General features: G+C 41.8%; 1 protein-coding gene across 8 annotated transcripts in view; it reads left to right on the top strand.

Moving 5' to 3' along the window:
- The first annotated feature begins 2,001 nt into the window (after positions 1–2,001).
- The window catches only part of PRDM2 (PR/SET domain 2), a 118,901-nt gene continuing 96,102 nt past the window's right edge, over positions 2,002–24,800 (top strand). For 3 of the 8 annotated variants that reach the window (XM_073795763.1, XM_019918888.3, XM_019918887.3), the window contains exon 1: positions 12,063–16,183. In XM_073795763.1, coding sequence (XP_073651864.1) covers positions 16,175–16,183 — 9 coding nt within the window. In that variant the 5' untranslated portion in view covers positions 12,063–16,174. Of the gene's footprint in view, positions 2,126–2,766; positions 16,184–24,800 lie in introns of those variants that run through there. The other 5 variants (XR_012327958.1, XM_004313845.4, XM_073795767.1 and 2 more) reach the window with 4 other exon arrangements.

Genomic DNA, 24,800 nt, shown 5'->3' with positions numbered 1-24,800 from the left:
GAGCAGAGAGTTAAAGATGCTGGCCTTGAAGACTGATGCAGTCACAAGCCTAGGGACACTGGCACCAACTAGTAGCTGGACGAGGCAAGTAAAGATTCTCCCCTAGAGCCTCCAGAGGGAGTGTGGTCCTGCTGATGCCTTGATTTTTGGCCCAGTGACACTGATTTCTGACTTTTGGCCTCTAGAACTGTGAGAGAATATATTGAGTTGGCCAAAAAATTCATTTGGGTTTTTACGTAAGATGCTATGGAAAAACCCGAACGATCCTTTTGGCAAACCCAGTATTTCTGGTGCTTTAAGCCACCCAGTTTGCGGTAATTTGCTGCAAGATCTACAGAAAACTAAAACACCGAGTCATTTTAGATTAATGACAGGGAGGACAACCACTGACTACTCTGTCAACCATCTCTTGGCATGATGCTATCTTGTACATGTTCTGGTTCACTGTGTCACTTCTAGCTTAATGTTCCTTTATTTTCCTTTGCATTCTATTGAATGCCACATGGCATATAGCTTTTTAAAAAAGGTTTTTGATTTGTACATTGGTGTTTTGACTGTGGATGGAATGGTCGAGTCTCCCTCACGTTCTTTTTTTTTTTTTTTTTTTTCAGACACTCCAAGTAATTTCGATGCAGGGATCACGTTGGGAGGCACTGATTCAGGTAAGGGATGGAAGAGTCTGATGTCTGCTCTGATCCACAGCAGAGTACACACTTTTAGTGACATGCATGCAAGTATCTCTTAAATCTAGGGTCTCTTTCCCTTGAATATCAGTGGAAGAAATAAGTAAACGCTTGAGGTCTGATTTTATTTTTTTCTTAGTCTCTGCGCTGACCCTGTCACTTTTCAAGACCTTGATAAAAATTTATCTGATGAGATTATCTTCATTTGTTCAGTATACCTGACTAGGTCGTTAGCATCATCCCTCCACAATAAGATGATAATACATGTTGACTCATCATGTTTTCTTAAAATTAAACCCTAGTTACATAAACGGATTTGTGTGCTCCTTCAAAAGTTTCCAAAGAGTAACTGCGCTTTAGTATGTCTCCTCCTTAGGGTGGGGCTTTTCCATGGAGTCTAATGTCACCCATTCATTTAGATTCTTCCTGCTTTCATTCTCAAGGCTTTATCTTGAAGTGATCATGGCTTTAAATACCATCCATACGCGATAGACCCCCAACTTTCTATCTCATCTCCAGCCTGCACCTCTCTCCCCCACTTCAGACTCCTTGCCGACTGCCTGCTAGATGTCTGATACACATCGCTCCTTGGATGTCGAAACAGACATCTCCAACTCAACCCCGTTCATCTCCATGAGAGCAGTCATTCGTTGTCACCCAGGCTGTCTGTTGGCTTCCTCGTTTGTAAATCACAAGTTCCACAAGGTCAAGGTTCCAATGTCATGTTCTGTGCTGTAGCCCCAGCACGTAGCACAGTGCTAGACACATGGCGGGCAGGCAAGAAACACTTGTTTGTAATGAATGCGCAAATAAACCCAGCTGCATCCACCCTCTTGGAGCTGGGTCTTTTTTGGGGGAGGCTAGACTGGTCCTTTAGGGAACAGGGAAAAATGGGGTCTGTGTTTACTCATTTGACAGGGACATAGTGATGAACCCATTTTCCTTCACCCTCTGCCTTTTATTAAAGGCTGTGGGTTCTTGCAGTAACTTTCGATCGCGCAGAATCCCAAGCCTTTGGCGCGGACAGACTGGTGGCGGCGAGCCCCGGCGCTGACCGCTGGGGTCCGCGGGGTCCCCGTGAGGATGGCGCGCGTCGCGGCGCGTGCGGCCCAGGTCGTCGAGCCCGCGAGAACAGAGGTCGGGGCCCCGGGGCGAACACGCCTCTGAACCAGGGCGGCCCGGGTCCGGGCCCTCGGGGTGTGTGCAGCCCGGGCCCTCCGGCAGCGGCGCGTCGGGGTCTGCTCAGCCGGGGGTCGCGGCCCTAGGCTACCGCGCGGTTAGCGCGGGTCCCGGAGGCCGTGCGGCCGGCGCCAACCGACGTCACTTCCGACCGGAGCCAAGATGGCGGAGGCGCGGCCGCGGGCTCCTGGGCCGGCGGAGGGGCGGCGGCGGCTCGGGCGGCGGCACTCGGCGCTCTGAGGCGCGGGGCGTGGCGGGCGCAGGTAAGAGGCGGCCGGGGCGGGTGGCTTCCGGGACGGCGGCGGGCTCGGCGCCGGGACTCTCGTTCCTGCCCGCGAGGAGCGAGGCGGCAGGGGCGACACGCCGGGGACCCGGGCGTGCAGGGCCGGGCGGGCCGGCGGGCGCGCCCCTTCCGAGGTTCCTGTGTCCTGCGCCCGCGGGAGCCTCGGAACGAGGCGCGGCCCGCCGGCAGCCCGGTGGCGGTCCGGGGTCAGTTCGTCCCGCGACGAGCACCTCGGCCCGGCCTTGGGGCCCGGCGCCGGGAAGTAGTAGGGTCCGCTTTGTCGCTGTTGGTTTGCCGCGCGCCCCGCGGGGAGGACGCGTGTGGGCTGCGGGGCGGCGGCGCCGGACGGGCGGCTGCGACCCCAGCGGGACCCCGGGCGCCCGCGGGTCCCAGGGTCGTTCCAATTTCAAGTCGTCTTGCTTCTCTTTTTTGTGTTGCAGCCGAACGTGTCTCTCACACTTGCGTTCTGAATTTTTGTGCCTCGCGTCTTTGTGTTTCCCCAATCCACAAAGTGTGGTTTAAGCCTGGGAGTGTTCTCCCTCGGTAATCCCATCATAGACCCACCGGTGTTTTTGTTTTTAACAGACGTGCAGTTCTCTCTTACTCATTTTGTTACCAAAGGTACCCACGAACCTGTTTTTTCATGGTGGCAAGTGAGACACGAAGTAGACCAAACAGGTCTTTCCCACACCTCCGTGGTTGCTCCCGACCCACACGTGGACCACTGAACCGGGAATAACCCCACATCGACCTGGGAAGCCCACGTTCCCTCAACTACGCAGCTGTGATTTCCCCAGAGAGGACACGCATGCTGGCCCCTCATCTTCCGTTCAGCGTTGCTTTGGGGTTTTGGTTCTATTTCAGAGGTGGAACGCCCTTTGGTGAATCCCAGTTAAGTCTTTAAATCCCTCTAATCAGACTCTAAAATGGTCCTACCCAGAAGGCGATTAAAGTGTTACTTAAAGTTTTTGTTTACTGCAGAAAAGCAACCACAGTGTTTAACAAATGGAACCTTTCAGTGATTCTCTTAAGATGCCAGACTTCATCTCCGTTTGATCAGTTGTGTGCAAGTATTGGGGAAATGTAGGCCTTTAAACGTTGGTTGATTTTTTTTTTTTAACATGTTATGAAATGTGCTGTACAAATATTAAGGAGGAGGAACTGAGAGACATATCGTATGTTCCTTTTTAGTAGGGTCTTGCTTTTGAGATGGCATGCAGCTGCCCCTTCATTCTCCAGAAGCTAACTTACACTCATTTGCCCACATTCTTTTACATGTAGAATCTCAGTGTAGGCTTGAGAGGACCTTTAAAGATCGTCCAACTCCCTCATTTCAAGCGATGGAAACTGAGATGGAAATTCATAGCAGGACTAACATTTGTTCACAGGTTCTGGTGTTCCAGGGCTCTTTTTACACATCTTTTTTGGTTTGGTTTAAATAAGTTAATACATTTGTAGTGGTTAGAAAAGTGCCAGGCACTTAGTCATAACACTCAATAGAGGTTCGCTTTTGTTGATTCTGAAGGTGGTTTCTTTCATTGAAAAGTTGGCATATTCACATTTGTTTTTTCTCATTTTGTGGCCAGTTCCTGAAACAATTTGGTATAAATTTGTAATAATGTATTGATATTCGTTTTGTAAGTACAAAACAGTAACAAAAGATTCTCACTGTAGGACAATTTGAGAATGGAGAAAAGCACAAAGAAGGAATAGAAATCAGCCATTCCCTTCCCACTCCTCAGATAACCACTGTGAACATTTTGGCAGACCTCATCCTCCTCCCTGTCTCTCTTGGTGTGCAAGAGTATTTCTTTCCTTGTATATATTTATTCACTTCTATGTGTTTACATTTGCTACAGTATTGATATCATGTATACTGTTTGTCTTCCCTTACGATATTGTGAGCATATATCCAAGCCACTAAATCTTATTCAATATGATTTTTAATGGCTATGTCATATATGCACTGGCCATAATTTATTTATCAATTCCGTATTGATCAGTAAGGTTTCTATAGCCTGAGATTTTCTTTTCGTTAAGATTTGTTTAAAAGGTTTTTCTATTGTGAATTTTAAAGTTCTGTCATCTTTTAAGATACGTGAGAATGTAAATTCTGTTTTTTAGCCTCTAAACACTCATTCTTCCTGCCAATGCAGTTTTAAGAAATAGCACTCCATTTCAGCTCCCTTTTTTTTTTTTTGCGGTACGTGGGCCTCTCTCTGTTGTGGCCTCTCCCGTTGCGGAGCACAGGCTCTGGACACGCAGGCTCAGTGGCCATGGCTCACGGGTTCAGCTGCTCTGCGGCATGTGGGATCTTCCCGGACCGGGGCACGAACCCGTGTCCCCTGCATCGGCAGGTGGACTCTCAACCACTGCGCCACCAGAGAAGCCCTCAGCTCCCTTTTATTCTCCTCCTTCAGCCGGGTCTGTGCAGTTACATACATATATCTGCACGAATATTCTTTTGATGATTATTTTACGTTAGATGTTTATTTATTCATGGGGCTGTTTCTTTAAGCTGCCCATCTCTTTTCAAGTTCGAGATCTGATTTACAAACCTTTTAAGTCCTGTTAAATCATAGACTTTCTGGGATGGAAAGCACCTTAGGTTATTTACTAGTTTCATGTCTTCTGACTTGATTTTCATGCTATTTTTAATCCCCATGCAGAAGAAAAAAAGCCTGTGGGCTGCACTAGAAAACTCCACAGTGGGGACTGAAAAGGGAGTAGGTGGACAGTGGGGGAAAATTGTCAAGCTTGCGTGGCAACGTGTAGATCCAGGGAGTTTCCAAATGATGGGGATGTTACCCGACAGAGACTACTACTGATACTGCTGACGTGTGTCCAGGGCTGTGCCCTTTGCCTGGAGCTCCTCAGTTATGCTGTCACTCCTCCCGGCACTTGGTGAGAGGTCTGGGGTCCTGTTCTGGCTCTTTACTTTTGAAGTTAGTTGTTTATAGTTAGAGCCGATAAGATCATCTGAAGGCAGTACTTAGGTTCCACTAAAGCAGGGTTTCTTGGCCTCAACATGGTTGACTTTGGGGTTGGGTAATTTGTGTGGGCTGACCTGTACCTTGTAGGATGTTTGGCAGCACCCCTAACCTCTACGCCCCAGATGCCAGTGGCACCTCCGCCAGGTGTGACAGTCGACAGAGTCTCCAGGCATTACCAGATGTCCATCCCTTGTGGGGGCAAAATCGCCCCAGTTCGCAGCCACTGCATTAAAGGAAAGTCCATCAGACTGGGTGGTTGAATCATTGAAGCGGTTTATGGAATCACTGTAGTCACAGAACTGGAAGAATATACTATTCAACGCATGGTTAACCTCAGGTCCCCACTGAAGCCAGGGAATGGACCTACTGTGGAAGTTCTTTCCTGAGTTTGGTTTTATGACTTTGTTGAATGGTCACTTTCAGAAATTTTGCTTTGGCGTCCCTTTCGTGGCAAGAGGTAAAGCAATGTGAGGTAACCTGGAAACTACGGAGGAGTTTTCATGACATAGGATCAGCGTTCCCAGTGTGTAGGTTAAATTATTAGGAATTTTAAATAAATTTGCATAGAGTTGATACCTGGTGAATAATTTAAGCTTGTGGTCTGTTATACTGAATAACACGGAAACAATGGTCTTTCCTAGAAAATGAGACTTAGTGAAGCAACCCCTTAAAAACTGATGATAAAAGTCTAGTTTTTCTAAAATCTTTTTTTTTTTTTAAACCACCGGTTCAGGGTTATGCACTGAAAGTGATAAATTTGTCCTGAAGAAATAAAGTTTACTGTTGAAGTGCTTACTAACTATTACTTCATAATTTCGAGATAGGTTATTGATTTTTATGGCAAACATGCAACTTCCCCTGGGGAAAAAAAGTATAAGTTGTCAAATCTTTATTTGAATTATTTAAAAGAACAGTATCGATTGAAATTTTATCGAGGAATAAGTAATCTTTAATCAGTAGTAATAGTAATAATAATAATAATGAGTAATTTAGCACTTAACAGATAAATAAAGCGGAAAAGAAGAGACGTGCTCTTGGACCACATTTGGTGATGGGCTGGTTTTCTTAATTACAGAGTATCTGAATGTACAGAATCACATTCATGCACTGGGATGAATGCATGTGTCATTTAAATATTCTTTCTTAAAGAGAATGCCTTTCATCCCCCACCCTGACTTCCCTGAAGCATGTATTAGAGTTACTGTATGTAATAAATCTGGTTCATTTGGAGTGAATTATACTTACAATATTTTTCTCAGTACTCTATAATCCTCATTCTTAGGGTCTTGGTTCACGTCATCTACTCTGTTTTCATTTATTAGTCCTTTGGAGCCTGCAGTAAAGGAGGTTTCACTGAATGCTTATATATTGGCCAGCCATTTTGGTGAAAAACGTATTTTGTAGCTCTTGCAATAAATCATATGATAGGCTTTGCTTTGGAAGAGCTAAATTACTTCTTGGCACAGTTTGCCTGAAATATGGAAAGCTAAGTGCAACTGTTAGTTTGATGACGGTGGGCAGCCTGTCTGGAAATTGGCGAAACGTACAGATTTTACATGTGCATATAAGTAGTTCCACTAAGACTTCATTAAACTCTGGTGGGAAAATTCTGTGGCATTTTGAAATAATTTAAATGATGCCATCAATGTTTGAAGAGAATTGTGAGATTTCACCAAACCTTATATATCAGTATGAATTCTGCACATTTCATAAGACCTTACTAAGGCAGTGTAAATTAGGCATAAATTGGAGTATCAGTATAAAAATGAGATTCTAAATGTTTCCCATTCCGTGAGTCCTATTTTAGGGACTTTGCCGTAATTCTGAGAGGCCTAATTTTGAAGTACATCTAAAAGTAGGAATTTTAAAAAGAAGGACTCTTGGGATAAATTTAGATTCTTCATTGTGAAGCTCTGTTACCTCTGTTAGAGGTTGTTGAGCAGGTCAGGTCACTTGTTCTGGTGATAAATATTGTATCAGTGCAATTCCCTGGTAATTTATTTGAGCGCTACCTCGATCGATATACAGAATAAACTATCTCACAGATCAAGCGCAGGGACTTCGTTATTTCTGGCCGTGGTAGGGGTAGGACAGTTATCTTCTCTCTCTTCTTCCTATTTGAAAAGTGTGGACAGTGATTACTTCTGTCTTTTCCTGGGATGTTTTAAGAAGAATAGATGAATATGTGAGCAATTTGAGATACTTTAGGTTTTTCAGAAACATTAATAGCGTTTTTCTTAGACACCTGTTTAATGTAATAGGTATTGAGGGATAACGCGGCAGTTATTTTCAAGAGAAACACTTCCAAGTTATCTCTCAGTCGTAAAGGTTTTTGGCCTGTCCCATCCTCCCCCTACTGAACATGGTGGAGGGGGCGACTTTTTCTCCTAGTTTTTTCCACGCCTTTTGCACAAAGGCTAGTCCTTCACCTTCTACTCTGCTCTCTGGATAATTTTTCTCTTGGCAGTTTCCTCTGTCCCTAGGCACCCCCTTGTGGCTGAAGACTTTTAAATCTCTGTCCCCCCACCTTGAAGGCAGTCTGTGGTGGGACCTTTTTTTCCCGTTTGATGGATGCAGCTTCCCCTGAATGTCTGGCCTCTCCTCAGAGCCTCTAACGTGGAACTCACCACCTTCCACTTAAATGCCATCCCTACTCCTGGCTGCCCTGTCTTTAAAATGTACACATTCTTCTTGTCAGTCACATTCCAGATTTTGAACTCATCTTCACCATCTCTTTTTACCTCCTGTTCAGTTAGAAAACACATTCTGTTCATTCTTCCTCTGCAGTGCTAGTCATATTTTTTGTTTCTTTTCAGCTGTCATCTGTGTTTCAAACCTTTATCGCTTATCATCCAGATTCTTAACCGGCTTGCCTGGCCCCAGTCTTTCTGGCTGCCCTTTCCTCTCCTGCCTCCTCACTCTTTCCTGTCAATTTAACCTTCCTAAACTGTTAGGCATTGCTTTGTTTGTGGCAGTTCTCCGTCGGAAACTCCTCTGGGGCAAGTTGCCCACCCCAGGTGGCCGAAGCTGCCTTGCTGATGGGCAGTCCTGAAAGCAGGCTCTTTCCCTGGCCTCCTGCCTGCATACGTTCACCGGCGGCTCTGCTTTTAAGTAATCCCTCTTCCTTCTTTCTCTGAAGACCCTCAGGGCCTGTGGAGTGGGTCAGGAGGGAGGCTGGGTGGATAATAACTCCTCCCTCACTACCTGGGGAACGAACGTTACACACAGGCCAAGTTTACTTTTAACCTGGAACTTAAACGCCCCTAGAACTATCCCATCTAGCCTATCACTGCTCTGCACAGACCCTCACTTGAGTGGCACTGGCTGGCTTACTATAGCCGATGGTACCAAGGGGTTGTCTTTCATCCTCTGTATCATACATGGGGGGCGGGCATTCCTCTTTACCTTGAAACAAGAATCACAAATAATTTATTTTGAGGAAACATACTTCCCTTTAAACAATAAAAATTCATGTGTGTACAGAGCTTCTTAAACTGTAGAGCAGTACACAGACATTACTCTGCAAACAGTAGGTGTTGCTGTTATTTTAAAATGCTCTTGAGAACAGAAATAGTTACATATTTAGAGGATAGGCTCCAAACCTCAGTTTTATTTAAAGTAGAAGAGTCACTCCCTACCAGAATAATAATAAACTCTTGGGAGAAGACCTCTAGGATCTCGTGGTGATTGTGAGCCCGCCATCTTAGTGAAATCTAGTTTCAGTTGTCACTTTATGTGGTGTAACTTGTGATTTTGCCCTGTTATTCGCTTATGAATTTCAGAAGCCTCCTTGTCATTTATGTGTAGTTTGTGGAGGCTGAGTTTTCCTATGTATTTTATTGTGTAGGAAAAACCAAAAAAGCTCCGAGCAGCCACGTGTAAGGTGACCCTATTAATGCTCAGAAAGTGAGAAAGTGCATACTTGAGAGCCGGGACGAGAGCCTCACGTTACTGACGCCTTCTTCCCTTTTAAAGGAGATTCAGAAGTATTTTGGGCGTTCTTGAAAATCTCTCAATTTTACATGTTTAATCACATAAGTAACATCTGCATTGGCAGCTCCAGTGGAAGAACAATAACTCAAAGGGCTCAGTTGAGAACTCATTTTATTTTGGGAATTGTGAAGTGAACTGTCACGGGGCATCTTTTGCTTTTAGAAAATTTGTGTTTGATTTGGAAGCTTGGCATTTGAGTGTTAGGAAAGAATCGACTTAATTTTCCTTTTATAATAATTGGAAGTTTTTACACATCTAACATAGGGGAAATGTTAGAGAAGTATCATTTCATAGGAACTTCTTTGAGTTTAATGCTGTTTTGTAGAATATACAGTCAGCAGTTGGTTCAGCTGTCCTTTTCTGGGGAGAGATGGGAGTTGTAATAATGATCTTGAATCTGTGCACAGTTCTCATCAGACAGCGGGGACTCGCTGGAAAGATGGAGAAATGGAAAGCATTTGTAGAATTATTTTAGAAACCCTAAACAAACCCTGAAATTTTTGATGTAATAAATTAAACGTTCAGCATAATATAATGACACAGATGTACACATTTAGTCAAAAGAATAGGGAGAGCGTATAATAGTAGCCATCTATAACAGCAGCAGGTAAATGATGAATAATCAGCAATTGCTATACATTTATTGCTAAACTAGCTCTTTATTAGTGGATGCTTGGAGCAGTGTTTTTTGAAAATTTTCCTTTTAATTTTTTTTTTTTTTCAAGTGGAGAGATATTCTAAGGGAAGAAAAGAGCCCTAAAGTGCCGTAATCTAACTTTGTGTTTGTAGTACTCTCCTAGTCTGTCTGCTGGTCTCTTATTTAACATTCTGCTGTGGTGTTGTTTAACTTAGATGTTTCAAACAAAAACTCTAATCAACCTCGTTGTCTCACCAGAGCTCTGTGGCTCTGAAGCCATTCAAAACAGCGGACCTTCTGGTTTTCCCCTCAGTTCTGCGGAAACTGTTGTCACTATCGAATTATCTCACCTGGAGTAAATTCTCTAATCTCTGCTTCCTTATTTAGGTTGGTGTCAGGACACTGCTCTATGAATTTGGGGAATCAGGCTCAGGGATATTTGCCTGTGGTATTCTGGGCCCATTGAGGAAACCAGTTTATTGAAATGGGAGAAATCACTGGTTTATTTGTGAGCGTTCTGTTCTCTTTGTATCTCTTAATATACACTTTAGGTGGGGAAATTCCTCTGTGTCATATGGTTTGTTATACCATTGCCTTTTGCCTTGGGTGGAAATCATTCTAGAGGGTAAGAAACGTGAGCAGTTTAAAGCAGCAAGAGTTCGTATTCTCTGATTTACCAAAGAATTACCAAATCCTTGCTGTATTCTCAGTCTCTTTACACGCACACACACACACACCCCAACACACAGACTCCTTATGCTGAGAATGATAAACGTACCAGTTGTGATGTTTTCCACTTTAGCGTATTTAATTTGGTGATATCCTCTGCTTTTTACAAGGAAGGTTGGGGGTATATATTCTTCAGTGTGAAACCGGATGTTCTGGATGATTATTCTTGTGAAATTTATATATTATTTCAGAAAAGGAAAATGAATGATTTTTCATTTAGCAAATTGCTAGGCAGATTCAATATTTATGAATTATGTGCTTTTGCTTAATCCAACGAATAGATGCTAAAAGTTTTCATATTGATAGCTAGAGTTTATAGATTGTAACTTGGTGATTCCGTTCTTCTGATAGGAATTATGAATGGTAGCTTTTTATAGTGAGTACATCAGCTGTGTTTGTTGATGAAAACTGCATTTGAGAAGTTGGCATAATTTAGATATTTTGATTATTTTTCTAGAAGCTTCTGGATTGCAAGAATCTTTTGGTTGAGAAAGCTGAGTGTTAAGCACTGTAAATCTCGTCCGCAAAAAGCTTAATCATCTCTGTGTTTACTACAATGCTATTCATTTACCATGAGAGATCTACTGTATGTAGTGATGAGTTTTAGAATAATTTTTTTTATGTAGGTCATAAACTTTCCAAGACTCCTTTTACAAAGTGATATTTTTAAAACTTTTTTTTTGGCATCTAGTCCATTTTCCAGTGTATTTATGATTTTAAACATTTTGATACAGTCATGCTAGTTCTCTTATTTCTGTTTCATTCACTCTTTGTCCATAAGCTGTGTGTTGCTTCCTGAATCTTAAAAGTTAGTTTCTTCTGAGTCTTGATGTTACAATGTGGGATTTTTTTGTAATCTAAGAGAATAATTATAATATTAGTGACCCCTAAGTGAATGTTGCAAATTTGATTATTTTCCAAATAGCCCAAAAGATCTAAACTGATTCAAAAGAATAATTGTAAAGTAATTATCAGTAACTTATAGGTGAATATGCGAATCAAATGATTATTTTCCTCATTCTTTCCCTTTCCTCCCAGACTTAAACTAATCTTAAAGAATCTGCTATTGCTTTTTCTTTAAAGGTTTTTCATATAGTTTTGTAGGTTTCACAAGTCTACAAAGGACAGGTACGACAGATTGACGTGTTAGACGTATTGCATTAATGTTAGTTTGTTGTCTATCTTTTTTTTTTAATCTGCCTTATCTCAGAGGATGCGTGATAGAGGTATGGCTGGGGCTGCAGAGCTGGTCTGACCCTGGGACTGCATATTTCTATGGGGTTTCCTGCATATTTCTAGATTTTCTAGTCTCTGGCCTCCATGTCAGATGACAGCAGCTTAACAGTTGCTGAGGTTGTCTTGACTTTCTAAGGGACTGGCATTTGAATAAAGACCCTAATTATTTTATTGTTGCTGTATTCATACTGATCATGTATAATCAAATCATCTTTATGGTATTATTAAGCTAAATATTTGTAACGAAGATTTGCCCTAGAATTTGAAAGCAGTATCTTGAAAAGTTAAGTACGTGTATATTATTAAAACCTTGGATCTGTAAAATCAAGGTTAAGCTCTTAGTTTTGAAGGAGTGTATGCTGTTAGTATAGTTGGTGATAGAAATTCACATGCTCTAAATCTGTATATCTGTCTAATATACTTTATCTGAAAAGCGTCAACAGGTAGAATAGAAGGGAAATGTAGACATACTAAAGAAGATTTGGTCAGGCATAGAAATCCAAAAAAGAAACTAAGACAGAATCCAGGGTCAGAGAAGTCCTGGGGATTTTAAGATTTTCATTATTTACCATTGGAAAACTGAAGACACTTAATTATTAAGCATTTTTTAAGGTTTGATGGAATTATTAAGTTTCGGTGATAGGTGTGGAAAGATTTCTCTTTGCTTCTACACTGATAGGATTGATACTTCAAGTTCTCACATTTGATAAAACTTAGACCTTGAGACATCTGAGTTAGATAAGGGGGTATATAAATCAATGCTATTGAAGTCAACACTGAATGTGAAAGGTACGTAGAATTGCCAGGCACTTCCACAGGGGTTTTGCAATCCTGGAGGAATCTTAAGGAAGTTATTCCAATGACAATGTTTAGAATCTATAGTTGCTCTAAAATATATTATCATATTGTAGCTAGGACGTGATTACTACAGTTCAGAGGTTCTCCACTGGGAGGGTATCTGGGGATGTGTGTAGGTATTTTTGGTTGTCAGAATGCTTGGAGGGACTGCTGGCATTGATTACGCAGGGCAGTGCTGCGTGGCCTTAATGGAAGGGACAGTCCTGCACAAGAGTTCTCCAGCTCAAAATGCAGTGGTCCTCTGTTGAGAGAGACTGCTAAAATCTCAGTTCTTTTCTTGTAACGTCCCTTGTTTTTAGTATAGTTTAATAAATCTAATTTAAAATATCATTTGAGAAGTCAGTGTCAGATTTGCAATGTTTTTGATTATTGTAAAATATTTTAGATATATAATATGACAATGTTGTGAGGCAAGAGGGAGAAAGAAAAAAAATGAGGGTGTGGTTTTTAGCAATTAGGATTAGAAGTGATGGGAGGATCTAAGCATACAGGGTAATTGTGAACCCTTAAACAAAGGTGTTAAGATCCTCTAGTCTGTGGAAAGAAATGTTAGGTGCATTCCTATTTGGACCGAGAGGGAACAGACAGTGTAGAAAGTCAGAGAGAAGATTATTAATATCTGAATTATATTGTAACTTTTTTACTAAGAAGAAGATTCATTGAGATAAATGGAAGACTAAGATGTTTCCAGTACTTTCATATTTTAGTTATTCAGTTTTAGATGTCACAGTGTCTAAGTGGTTTGGTTTGTGCCTGTGAGCCAGCAACTACAAAACGGGAGGAAAAGGAAGGGAAGATGTTTTAAATAAAGAGGGAAAACAGATGACAAGCAGATGGGAAGAAGGAGGCAGCATCTCAGAAAATGGCAGCTCCATTCTTCCATGTCCTTAGGATAAAAACCCTGGTGTCATCCTTCACTTCCTCTCTTTGTTTCGTACATAGTATCGAATCTGGCAGCAAATCCTGGGGACTCTATTTTAAAAATAGATCCAGGATCCAATGACTTCTCATATCTCCTCTGCTACCTGGGCCAAGGCACTATCATCTCTTGCCTATATTGGGGCATTAGCCTCCTAAGAGGTCACCCTACCTCCTTACGGTCTCTTTTTAATCTAAGCCTCCCAGTGGCTTTCCATCTCTGGTTGGAAAAGCTATAGCCATTCTGGTGAACAGCGCTTACCTTGCGAAGCCTGTCTTAGATCTGCCTCCCCTGTACCCCTCTCCACTCCGTACCATCACCTCCTGCACTAGGCCTCTCCTCTACTGTGTACAGTCTTACTCCCTTACGATGCTCCTCCCCCATCCCTTCCTGACTCTCAGCTCTTCTCCTTCCAGCTTTTAGCAGATGTCCCTTCTCAGTGAGGCCTTCTCTGACCATACTGATGGATTCACAGGCAGTGAGATAGAGACAGTTTAAAATCCCTGTCTCCCTGTCCTTCGTCTCCATGTGCCTCTGTTTTTCTCTAAAGCACTTTCATTGTCTGACTTTCTACACATTTTACTTGCTTATTTGTTTACTGTGGTCTCCGTCCTGAGAGGGCAGGGATCCGTGTGCTCACTGTTCAAAAGCAGAGCTTGGCACATAGTAGGTGCAAGGTGAGGCGAGAGTAAAAAGCTGGTGAAATATGGTTAAGAAACCTTAGCAGAAACCAAAATTCTGATACTGTGGCGGAGTTATCTTAACTTCCTTGAGTTTGTGTCGTTAGTTGAGAGACTAACCTTGTGAAAATTAGCAGAGCTGATTTATTTGACGGTAGCACAGTGCCTGCTGGTCTTAGAAGCAGCTTCATAAATGATACTGATGATTCTTGTGAGAAGGAAAGGACAAACCAAGGGAAATGATAAAGCATCTTTCCAAAGATCTTTTTCATTAAAACATTTGCATTTTACTGCAGGTTTTTTCTCAAAGCGAACTCTTCGTGGCCATCGTTAGTAAATCCACCTCTGAAAGTTTAGTGAGAGGGCAGGTGAAACCCCTGCCATTTCATTCACTTCTGGAGCCCTAAGGTGTCACACAAGGTCCTCCTGGTGGAACTGTACGGCTGTCAGTAGGCATTTGGTAGAGGGGGTCGGGCGTGCACGCCTCAGGGACCACTAATCTCATCACTGTTTGACAAATACACATTTTAAACTTTATAATGATTTCAAGTCTCATAGAAAAGGATGGATTATGTTCAATAAAGGATGTATATACTAAGGAAGGACATGTTAAAAATATGTGAGAAAGATGCTTAATGTTAAAATTTAAAGGAATGGACTTCATGGGTTAACCACCAGTTTTCTGAAATTGTATTCACTGAGTATTTACTTCATAGAAGTTTATATTTGTATAGCACTGAGCTCTCTGACAAATTCCAAGTTATCAAATACATTCCCTGTGCCAGATATGAATAAAAACTAGTTCAGGTGACCAGGCCCTAGCTTAAATATAGTTCCTTTGTTAAAGGTGATCCAGGTGAGTGTGGTTAAAGAGCTCAAGAAAAAAAAAACCCAAAACGATCCATATTAATGAAATGGGGTGAAATGTCAAAGCACTATTCTTTAGGATAGTGGGCAGGCTATCTGCCCAGTGGCAGGTATATTCTCGGGCGAATAATGTCCCTGAATTATACTTTCTTTGGTTTATTAGCAGTTAGAACATGAAGTTACAATGTGAGCAGAGTCTTGTGGGTCTAGGAAGAAAACATAAATATAGGTAAATTCGTGAAGAAATAGAATTATGCTTAATGATGTGTATGTATACATGCTGAAAGCAAGAATATTACAGTGGAAGTGCTACTCTCATGATTTTCATATATTATGAATGACATCAAATGACTTCTAAGAGAGAACGTTGCAGAAGGGACCATCTTCATAGGTTGTTATCTAGAGACAGGTATGTCATTTGCATTTCCAAGAAATGATTTTGTCGTCTTGTTACTATACTCTGAATAAATTGAAGAAAAATTTTAAAGGAATAAGTGTAGGTCTTTCCAAACAGCTTTTATTAAAACATTTGCATTTTACTTCAAAGTTTTCATTCTTTTCCTCAAAGAGAACTCTCCATGGAAATGTTAGTAAATCCACCTTTCTACTTCAGGAACTTGAAAAACACAATAACTATACGTTATTGTGTTTTTCTAATTGTATTTGTATTCAACACAGTATTGATATAAGTAAAAGAAGAACATTTACATTGCATAATAAGTTACTCAGCACTGCTTTGTGTTTCTGTTAACAAAGCTAATTTATTTCTTCTTAGGGATGATTCAGTTCCAAAGCAAAAATTTGATGTCATTCTAATGAGTCTGCTTTCAATTGTAGAGTACAGTGAAGCCTCAGTAAAGAATAGTAAGACATCTATTTTATTGTAGATAATAAATCTGCAAAGTAAGTTCTCAGCATATATTGAAGTTGATCTGGCACGGAGTTGCTTTATGAGTAGCCCTTTGAGCAGACTCTGCAGTTCTGTGTGTGGTTTTAAATCACTGTCAATTTGTAGGCAGGTACATATCACAATTGTCTGTTTTTCTTTTTAGGGCTCATGTAATCAAAGAAGTTTCTTTGTTGTGTGTATCTTTTCAGAACACAACAGGAATTGAAAATGAATCAGGTGAGTTTAAAAATAAGAATTTATACAAATACATTACCTAGATGTTAGACCAGTTCTTGATTTTTAAAAGATAGTAACACACACCTTCATTCCTCCCAGATTTTCCTTTCTGTTTCTTAATACCATTCATTAGTTCATCGTTTTCATAGTGTGTGTTTGTTCGTGGAGTGTGCATTGTTTTGGCATGAGTTGGCTTTTCTGTGGAACCCTGAGTAGAGGACTCATTCTTAGGGACCTTAGTTCAGACTTCCTTTTTTTACCTTCCCTGCCACACTCTAGTGTTATTTTTTTGTTTCGAAGCTTATTAAGCTTTCATTTTTAGTACTTTTTATTTTGTAATAACCCATTGGTTGCACAGGGAAAATTGGAAGTTATTTTTAGAGACCAAAACTGAATGGGGAACTTTAAGCTTTCTGTCCTTGAAAAACCCGTTTAGAGGGCTTCCCTGGTGGCACAGTGGTTGAGAGTCCGCCTGCCGATGCAGGGGACACGGGATCGTGCCCCGGTCCAGGAAGATCCCACATGCTGCGGAGCGGCTGGGCCTGTGAGCCATGGCCGCTGAGCCTGCGCGTCTGGAGCCTCTGCTCCGCAACGGGAGAGGCCACAACAGCGAGAGGCCCGTGTACCGCAAAAACAACCCCCCAAAACAAAACAAAACAAAACAAAAACCCGTTTAGAATAAAAACAAGAGGGCAGATATTGAAATGTAAGATGTATTTCTCCTTACAGGAGGGTGTGGGGTTACCTGGAGATTAAACAATTCTGTATTTCTGTAGCCTCAAGGGTGTTCTGATAAGTAGAACCAGTTATATAGATTTTATATGTTCTAAAGTAGGATTCTTATTTTCTGGTCTTAATATCATTTCACTTGCAGTTCTAGAAATGTATGGATGTCAGAAACATTCTCTTTTGAAATCTTTATAAAACTCTTTTTTAAAAAATATGAAGGACAGAACTTAAAAGTGTGTAGTCTGTAATTTTTGGTGTTTAGCTTAAAACTATCAGGCTTGAAAACATTTTGTACTCTGAATCAACTGAAACTTCGGACACCTTTTTTTACCATTTACAGGTGCGTCTAACTGGAGCTCACAACTCCAATTTCATTAAGTGACCAAGTTTAATAAATTCAGTCCTGTGTTGGGGTTGAGAGGTGTGAAGTTTTTGGAATGGATTCTTTTGATTTCTTTTCATTACTTTCTTTATCAAAAATGCGTTGATTTTAATGCAGAGGACTATACATCATAAAAAATGAATCTGGCAAACACATGGGGCACATGGTTGCTATTATTTTAAAGCTTGCAGATTTACTGACATGCTTTTGAAGGCAAATTATTTTTGAAATGGTGAGATGGGGGAGGGAAAAGAGAACAGAATGGATTTTTCATAGTCACTGTCCTTCAAAGTTATGTGCGGATATATGTCGTAGAGTTCATTTATTTTCCTTTTTTAAGATTGAGTCTTAATGCTGACCTGGTCTCCCCATGGAACTTGCTTTCCTCCTGCCTCGGAGCTGTTGCTAGAAGAGTCTCGATTCTGGAATGGAATGATGGTGAATGCTTCCAAAGTGGAATCTAAATACTGACATCACTTAGGTTACATCACTCTTCAACAGCCACTTACTTCAGGTGGCTAACTGTGCTAAGCTAATAACATTTCATTTCGAATGTATTTAGACCTGTTTGACGCCTCACACTTTGGCTTTAATATTCCATTTGTATCAAAAGGACTTGTGTTTGAAGAAAGTCCGCGTGCCATTCAAAAGAGTCGTGGTAATAACCGTTTCTTTTTTTGGCTCTCTTACAATTTGGTTTTGCTCTTGACAAGTTTTAATATCAGATCTACAGAGGACTGCCTTTGATACCAGATGCCAAATATCAGTGGGGAAGTGTCCTCTTATGTTTCTACTGGCTAGCACATTTTCTGATTTGGGTGTCATTTAAATGCTCTGGTAGCAGTGAAACTTTTATTTGGATTATAAAAATTGTCCCCTTTTTATGAGTAAAATTTTCAGCATCCTTAGTTATATTTTTATTATTGGAGGAGTATTAGTCCCATGATATTGAGACCTGATTACTATAGCATGACATACAATCTATGAGTGTTTTTCAGTAATTGTCCCAGTGATTTTTAAAAATTAAGAATTGTTTCAGGACACTTCATGTTTTTCCCTCTTGTATTTATTCTTATTTTCAGCCAGTGAAATTGAGCAGTAAGTGCTTGAAAAGCTTCAAAACAACTACACAAAAATTCAGATATTAAAAAAGTTTTAACTTGAACCAGATTGATTTTTAATTAAAATCTTGATGGTGAGTTTAGGGTTAGATTTTTCTCTCTAGGGACTGATCAGCATTGCTTTGGTGAATTGTAGCTGTCAGATCTGTCTCTTATGATTGGTGTAGTTTCTAAGACAATAGCACAGAATCTTTCATTCATACATGCCTGACAGTTGAGTTTTAGGGACCAAAGGATCCCAGGAGTGAGCATACCATACTGTTTACAAGTGAGTCCTTTAGAAGAAACAGCAGAGTCCAAAGCCTCCTGGCATTTTAAACACTGACTGTTGAAGCAGCAGTTTGAACTGCTGTCTTATCAATGTGTTTCAAGTCGTTCCTGGTGTGGCTAGCCGGGCTCTCCCTCCACTCTCAGCCCTGGGCTCCACAGAGCTCCAGACCCACATGCTTTTTGTCCTTCATTCTCTTTCTGTCTGTTCTCAGCACTTAGCCCCTTCTTACTATCTCTTCTCTTTCTAATTTAGAATCCAGCCTTTGCAGCCACTGTATCTCCTCCCCTCACTCTCCATTTTCTTTTCTTTCCACTTTCAAATCACAGATATCCTTTACTTGCTTCATTGTCATTCCACACCCATCCCTATTAACGTGGAGTTGTTCCACTATTCTTCTTATCTTTTCCTAGATTTATCTAGGAGAATCCAGAACTTTATAAATGGCTGTCTCATGGACAGAGAGTTTAGAATGCTTTACTTTATAGAGCATCCAAGGTGAGCAAAGTTCCGTAATGCACATAAGCTCACAGTCCCTTAAAGTAGGTGTTCTAGGGTTTAATGCCACTTGCTGCCTCGTGAGCGCTTAACCAACACGCCAGGCACCGCGATGCGTATTACAGATATATTCTTTCAATTCAGTCTTTTGCAACCACTCTATGGAGAGTAGGTATCATAACTATTTTATGGATGAAGACATTAAGGCCAGAGGCCTGTGATCACTCAAACAGTAAGTGATAGAGCTCTGATTCACTCAGACTCAATCTGAATCTGATTCTGATTCAGGCCAGTCAGATTCCAAAGCCCAGGGGTTCTTGGTCACCATGCTATACTGCTGTACCGGTCAGGATAAGCTGTGTTATGCTGCACTTACAGACGGGCAGCTCCAAAATCTCAGGGTCTTACACAGCAACCATTTATTTCTTGTTCTTGCTGCACATCCAGTGTGGATCTGCTATTTTAGTTGCTTAAGAACCAAGGATGATGGAGGCTTTGTCTCAGTACTTGTTTCTTCTTCTTCTGCTTAACTGGCTAGAGTTACTCCCATGGTTGCATTGAACTTAAAACTCAAGTGGGGAAAGCAGTGCAAACCCATCAGGTGCTTGGGAGGAGAAGAGAACTATAATATTTAGCTACAGCCCCAGTGATTTTTTTTCCTGCTTTATTGAGATATAGTTGACATATAGCATTGTGTAAGTTCAAGCCCTAATGGTTTAATACTGCTGTCTTGATCACTAACTTTTAAAGAATCTTTATATAACTCAAATTGTTACTAATATATGAAACTTTCTATCAGTGTAGTAGTTTTATGATTGCAGCATGTCTGTATACTGATCAGTCATCTATGGCAAAGGTCCCCAGCCCCTGGGCGGCAGACCGGAATTGGGCCGCACGGCAGGAGGTGAGTGGTGGGCAAGTGAGCGAAGCTTCATCTGCGGCTCCCCACCGCTCCCCACCACTCCCCACCGCTCCGCATCGCTCCCCACCTCTCCCCATCACTCCCCACCTCTCCCCACCGCTCACCACCGCTCCGCATCGCTCCCCACTGCTCCCCACCGCTCCCCACTGCTCCCCATTGCTCCCCACTGCTCCCCACCGCTCCCCACCGTTCCCCATTGCTCCCCATTGCTCCCCACTGCTCCCCGTCGCTCCCCATCGCTCACGGTCCCGCCTGAACCACTCTCCCCACCGCCCCCGTGGAAAAAATTGTCTTCCACGAAACTGGTCCCTGGTGCCAAAAAGGTTGGGGACCACTGGTCTGTGGTATTGCCAGTAATCAGTAGCAAAGCAATTTAGTGTTCCAAACTTGTTTTAAAGTTTTACTTACTAAAATAACAGAAGAAGCTTTTAATCACTGATGCTGCAGATCCAACCCTGAGAATTGTGATAAGCCCTCAGAATAATGGAAAGATCCATATTCCATTACTGTAGCTGTTCGGAATGTTCTCTCATCCCCTCATGCGTCCTGCATAGACTGCATCCCAGTGTGTTGTGGATTCTGCCTGCAGGGAACTAGGTAGGCAAGGGCTCAGCTTTGTAACACAGAGTTTTAGAGGGAGACAGTTAAAAAGCAGGATGACAAGCAAGATAATTTCAGACAGTGAAAAGTGCTGTGAAGACAGTGAAATAAGGTAATGTGATAAAGAATGATGGGTGGAGAGGTTCTCTGGATTACATGGTCAGGGAAGGCTGTTCTGAAGAAGTGATTAATAACAGAACAGAGACTCAAGACATAACTAAGAACCAGATATATGAAGATCTGGGGAAAGAAATTCTAGGCAGAGTGAACAAACAGTGAGTGCAAAGGCTCTGAGGTGAGAATGAGCTTACTGGTTCAAGGAATGGAGTGCAGGCCAGGGGCTGGAGCGTGACGAGCATCAGGGGCTCTGGACAGGATGAAGTTGGTATGAGGGATGAGGGCCAGATTTATAGGGCCTTTAGGGCCATGAGAAGAAGTTTATCTTTTTTTTTTTTTGTTTGAGGTACGCGGGCGTCTCACTGCTGTGGCCTCTCCCGCCGCGGAGCACAGGCTCCGGCCTTGCAGGCCCAGCGGCCATGGCTCACGGGCCCAGCCGCTCCGTGGCATGTGGGATCCTCCCGGACCGGGGCACGAACCCGTGTCCCCTGCACCGGCAGGCGGGCTCCCAACCACTGCGCCACCAGGGAAGCCCAAGAAGTTTATCTTTTATTCTTCTAAATGCAATGGGAAGCCACTGGACAGAGACATCATCTGATTTCCACTTGTTAGAATATCGTTCTTCCTGTGCTGCAGGGACTGGATTGTTAGGGGCAAGAATGTAATACTATGTTTGTTCACTATTAACACCATATTCGAGGACAGTTTCTTTAGTTGGAAGCTTAATAGACCTGCCAGCTTTTTGAAGGAGGGTACTTTTGAAAGTGTTTTCAGAACTATTTGACTGCTGTTCTTTTGCAGAGATGCTGTATAAGATTTTCTTGTTCTGTGTCCCCATCTGCTTGTTGTTAATTGCAGTCGTACTCATTCCTTAACCAAATACAATTTAATGCTATTTTAGGAAACTGAAGCTTGTTTGATTTTTTTCCTCCATTGTTTGCCCCCAGAATAGTAACTAAGAGTATTGTTTGCCAGTCTAAACAAAGAAGAATTTGAGTGTTTTAATACTCTCTGATTCTTGGATGTCTTTTGCTGGTGACGACAAGTGCTATGGTGATTGGTATTAGTCTGTTGTAGCAGGGATATGTATCTTAGTGTGAATATACAATGTTGTGTTCTTAATATTAAGGGATGTTGAATCTGATCTCTCCTGTCACCCACTGCTGTTGCTCCCCAGTGTTGGTTTTGATCAAATCGATATTTAAGAAACGAGGAGCTTTAATTAAATAGGTTAAAACTGATGTAGTAATTTATGATCAGTCTTTGGATGAAGTGTATAAAAGGAGTTACTGATATAAATTTAAATGAAATACCAGTAAAGCTTGCTTATTCTCATATTTAAAAAAATAAAGATATTAGGGACTTCCCTGGTGGCGCAGTGGTTAAGAATCCGCCTGCCAATGCAGGGGACATGGGTTCAAGCCCTGGTCCAGGAAGATCCCACATGCTGCGGAGCATCTAAGCCCGTGTGCCACAACTACTGAGCCTGTGCTCTAGATCCCGCGAGCCACAACTACTGAGCCCACGTGCCATAACTACTGAAACCCGCGCGCCTAGAGCCTGTGCTCCGCAACAAGAGAAGCCACTGTAATGAGAAGCCCGCGCACCGCAATGAAGAGTAGTCCCTGCTCGCCACTAGAGGAAGCCCACGCACAGCAACAAAGACCTAACGCAGCCAAAAATAAATGAAATAAAATAATTAAAAAAAAAAAAAGAGGGACTCTATTTAGCATCTTGAAAAAAAATAAAAATAAAGACATTAGTATGTGTTGCCTGTGTAAGATGGTACATGCAGCCTTATGTAATAGCAGCCAGTGCCAGTGTGCTGCTACATATTAAACGCAGTGACTGTTTATTTGAGAGTGAAGAGAGGGGTGTAGGGAGGAAGTGGAGCAGGCTGGGTCCAGAACACACGTGCCTGGAGCAGAGCGGATGGGGTCAGAGAGGCGTTGGGTCAGACCTGTGGTCATTGTGAGGACCAGAGCGGACTTTGGTCAGGGAGATGGGACACCTTTGGAGGCTTTTGAGCAAAGTAATGCTTGACTTGGGTTAAAGAAAAATCTTGAGAAAAATTTTTTTCTATGGCATTGGTATTTTTGTTCTTTATTTTCTCAGGGCATTAACGTCTCATTTTAGCACGATTTAAAGCGGAGGGAATAGGATTCATTTACTTATTTTACTTTAAAAATCAACTTTGAGGTATAATTTATGTGTAATGAAATACAGTCGTTCGAAGTGTTGAGTTTTGACAAATGTCTACACTCATGTAACTGCCATCACTGTCAAGATATAGGACATTTCCATCACCCTCAAAAGTTCCTTCTTGCTGTTCTGCAGTTAGTCCTCCCCCGAGCCCCTACCCCAGGCAACCACTGATCTGCTCTCTGTCCCTATGGTTTGGTTTTTCCCATTCTAGAATTTCAGGTAAATGGAATCATATAGTATGTGCTCCTTTGTGTTTATCTCCTTTTGGTCAGCGTATGTTTTTGAGAGTCATCCATTTGTTGTGCATATTAGTGGTTTATTCCTTTTACAGGAAATATTTTATGGGGGACCATCTGACCATCTAGATAAACCTGTTCATAATCATATTTCTAAAGATTTGGTGAAACTGTGGGATGGCTACTATCTTTCGTTTTAGGTATCTCCCCTGCTTTTTTTCTAATCCTAAAATATATATATGGTGTAAAAAGTCAAAAGCACTTTTGCTGTTCTAGCATATTATTAATATAGAATTATATTTTTTGTAGGTAACTATAAATACAGATTTGACACTAAAGACATTTTTAAAAAAGCCTTCCAACTAAGGTGATTCCAATCTGTTGTTATTACTTAAACCTCAACTAGTGAGTGTATAGTTTAGGAAACTAATGCATTGAATAATGATGGCCCTTAAATCTCATTTTGAATCATGTATTTTACTAGGTAAATTAGCAATTTTTATAAAATCCAGGACATTGTCTTTCCAAATGAAAATATTAGATTATTTCTGAAATTTGAAAAAAGAAATTAGTAACTTGAATAGCATTTCCTTACATAACTGTGGAAGGAACTGTGGCAGAAGTCTTACATTTTTTGTTGTTCTGATATTAATGCTTTGGTAGAGAAGGTTCGAGGGTTGTTTAGCTCTGCCTCACCTTTGGTGTCTTGTGACTCACATTCCCCTCCAGCTGTGTAAACTTGGGCAAGTCACTTGCCTTCTTGGTATTTGTTTCTCACCTGTTAAATAGGGATAATAGCGGTGCCCATTCCATGCGATTGTGGGCAAGAGTAAATGAGCAATAAATGTAAAGCGCTAAGACTAGCGCCCGGCACGTAGGGAATGCTGTGAGCATCGTTATTACCACCTTCAGCCAGTAACCAAGTCGCGATTCTGCCCCGTAAATACCTTCTAATCACTGTTACTGCTTGAGTACAGACCGAGACATTCCTTGTTTACTAAACCTCCTAGTTCATCATCTCACCAACAGTCTGTCTCTCCTCATGGTATCGTTCTCCACGTGCCTTGAAGTACTATATGTATAGAGCATAAAGCTGACCGTACAGGAAGCCAGAAAAGTGGACAATCCTGCATTGTTTGGAATGTCTTCATGGAGGAACTGGGATGTGAACTTGACCTGGAAGGATGTAGAGGATATTGACTGGTCAGAGGAATTGAGGGTCAGAAGCACCAGTGGTCTGGGTCATTGTAGGTTGTGAGAGCCCCAGAGGAGTAAGAGGACCTAGGCTGGTGAGGGCAGGAAGAGCCAGAGGGTTGTGCCTGTAGGGGCCAGGAAGGAACTTTGAAGAGTAATATGGGGAGTTTTCTTCCAATAGAATTGTTTTTTTTTTTTTTTTTTTTTTTTAAATCTGTGGGTATAGCAAACAAACTATCTGACTTGAAAGGCTGTAGGTCCACAGTTTGCTGCTTTGGGTGAAGGTGGTTTGAGAAGTTGCAACTCAGTCTTGCCAGTAACAGACTCACTGGGAGGCAACAGAAA

This window comes from Tursiops truncatus, chromosome 1, assembly GCF_011762595.2.
Source record: "Tursiops truncatus isolate mTurTru1 chromosome 1, mTurTru1.mat.Y, whole genome shotgun sequence".
Lineage (NCBI taxonomy): Eukaryota > Metazoa > Chordata > Mammalia > Artiodactyla > Delphinidae > Tursiops > Tursiops truncatus.
This window is presented reverse-complemented; position numbering and strand designations above follow the sequence as displayed.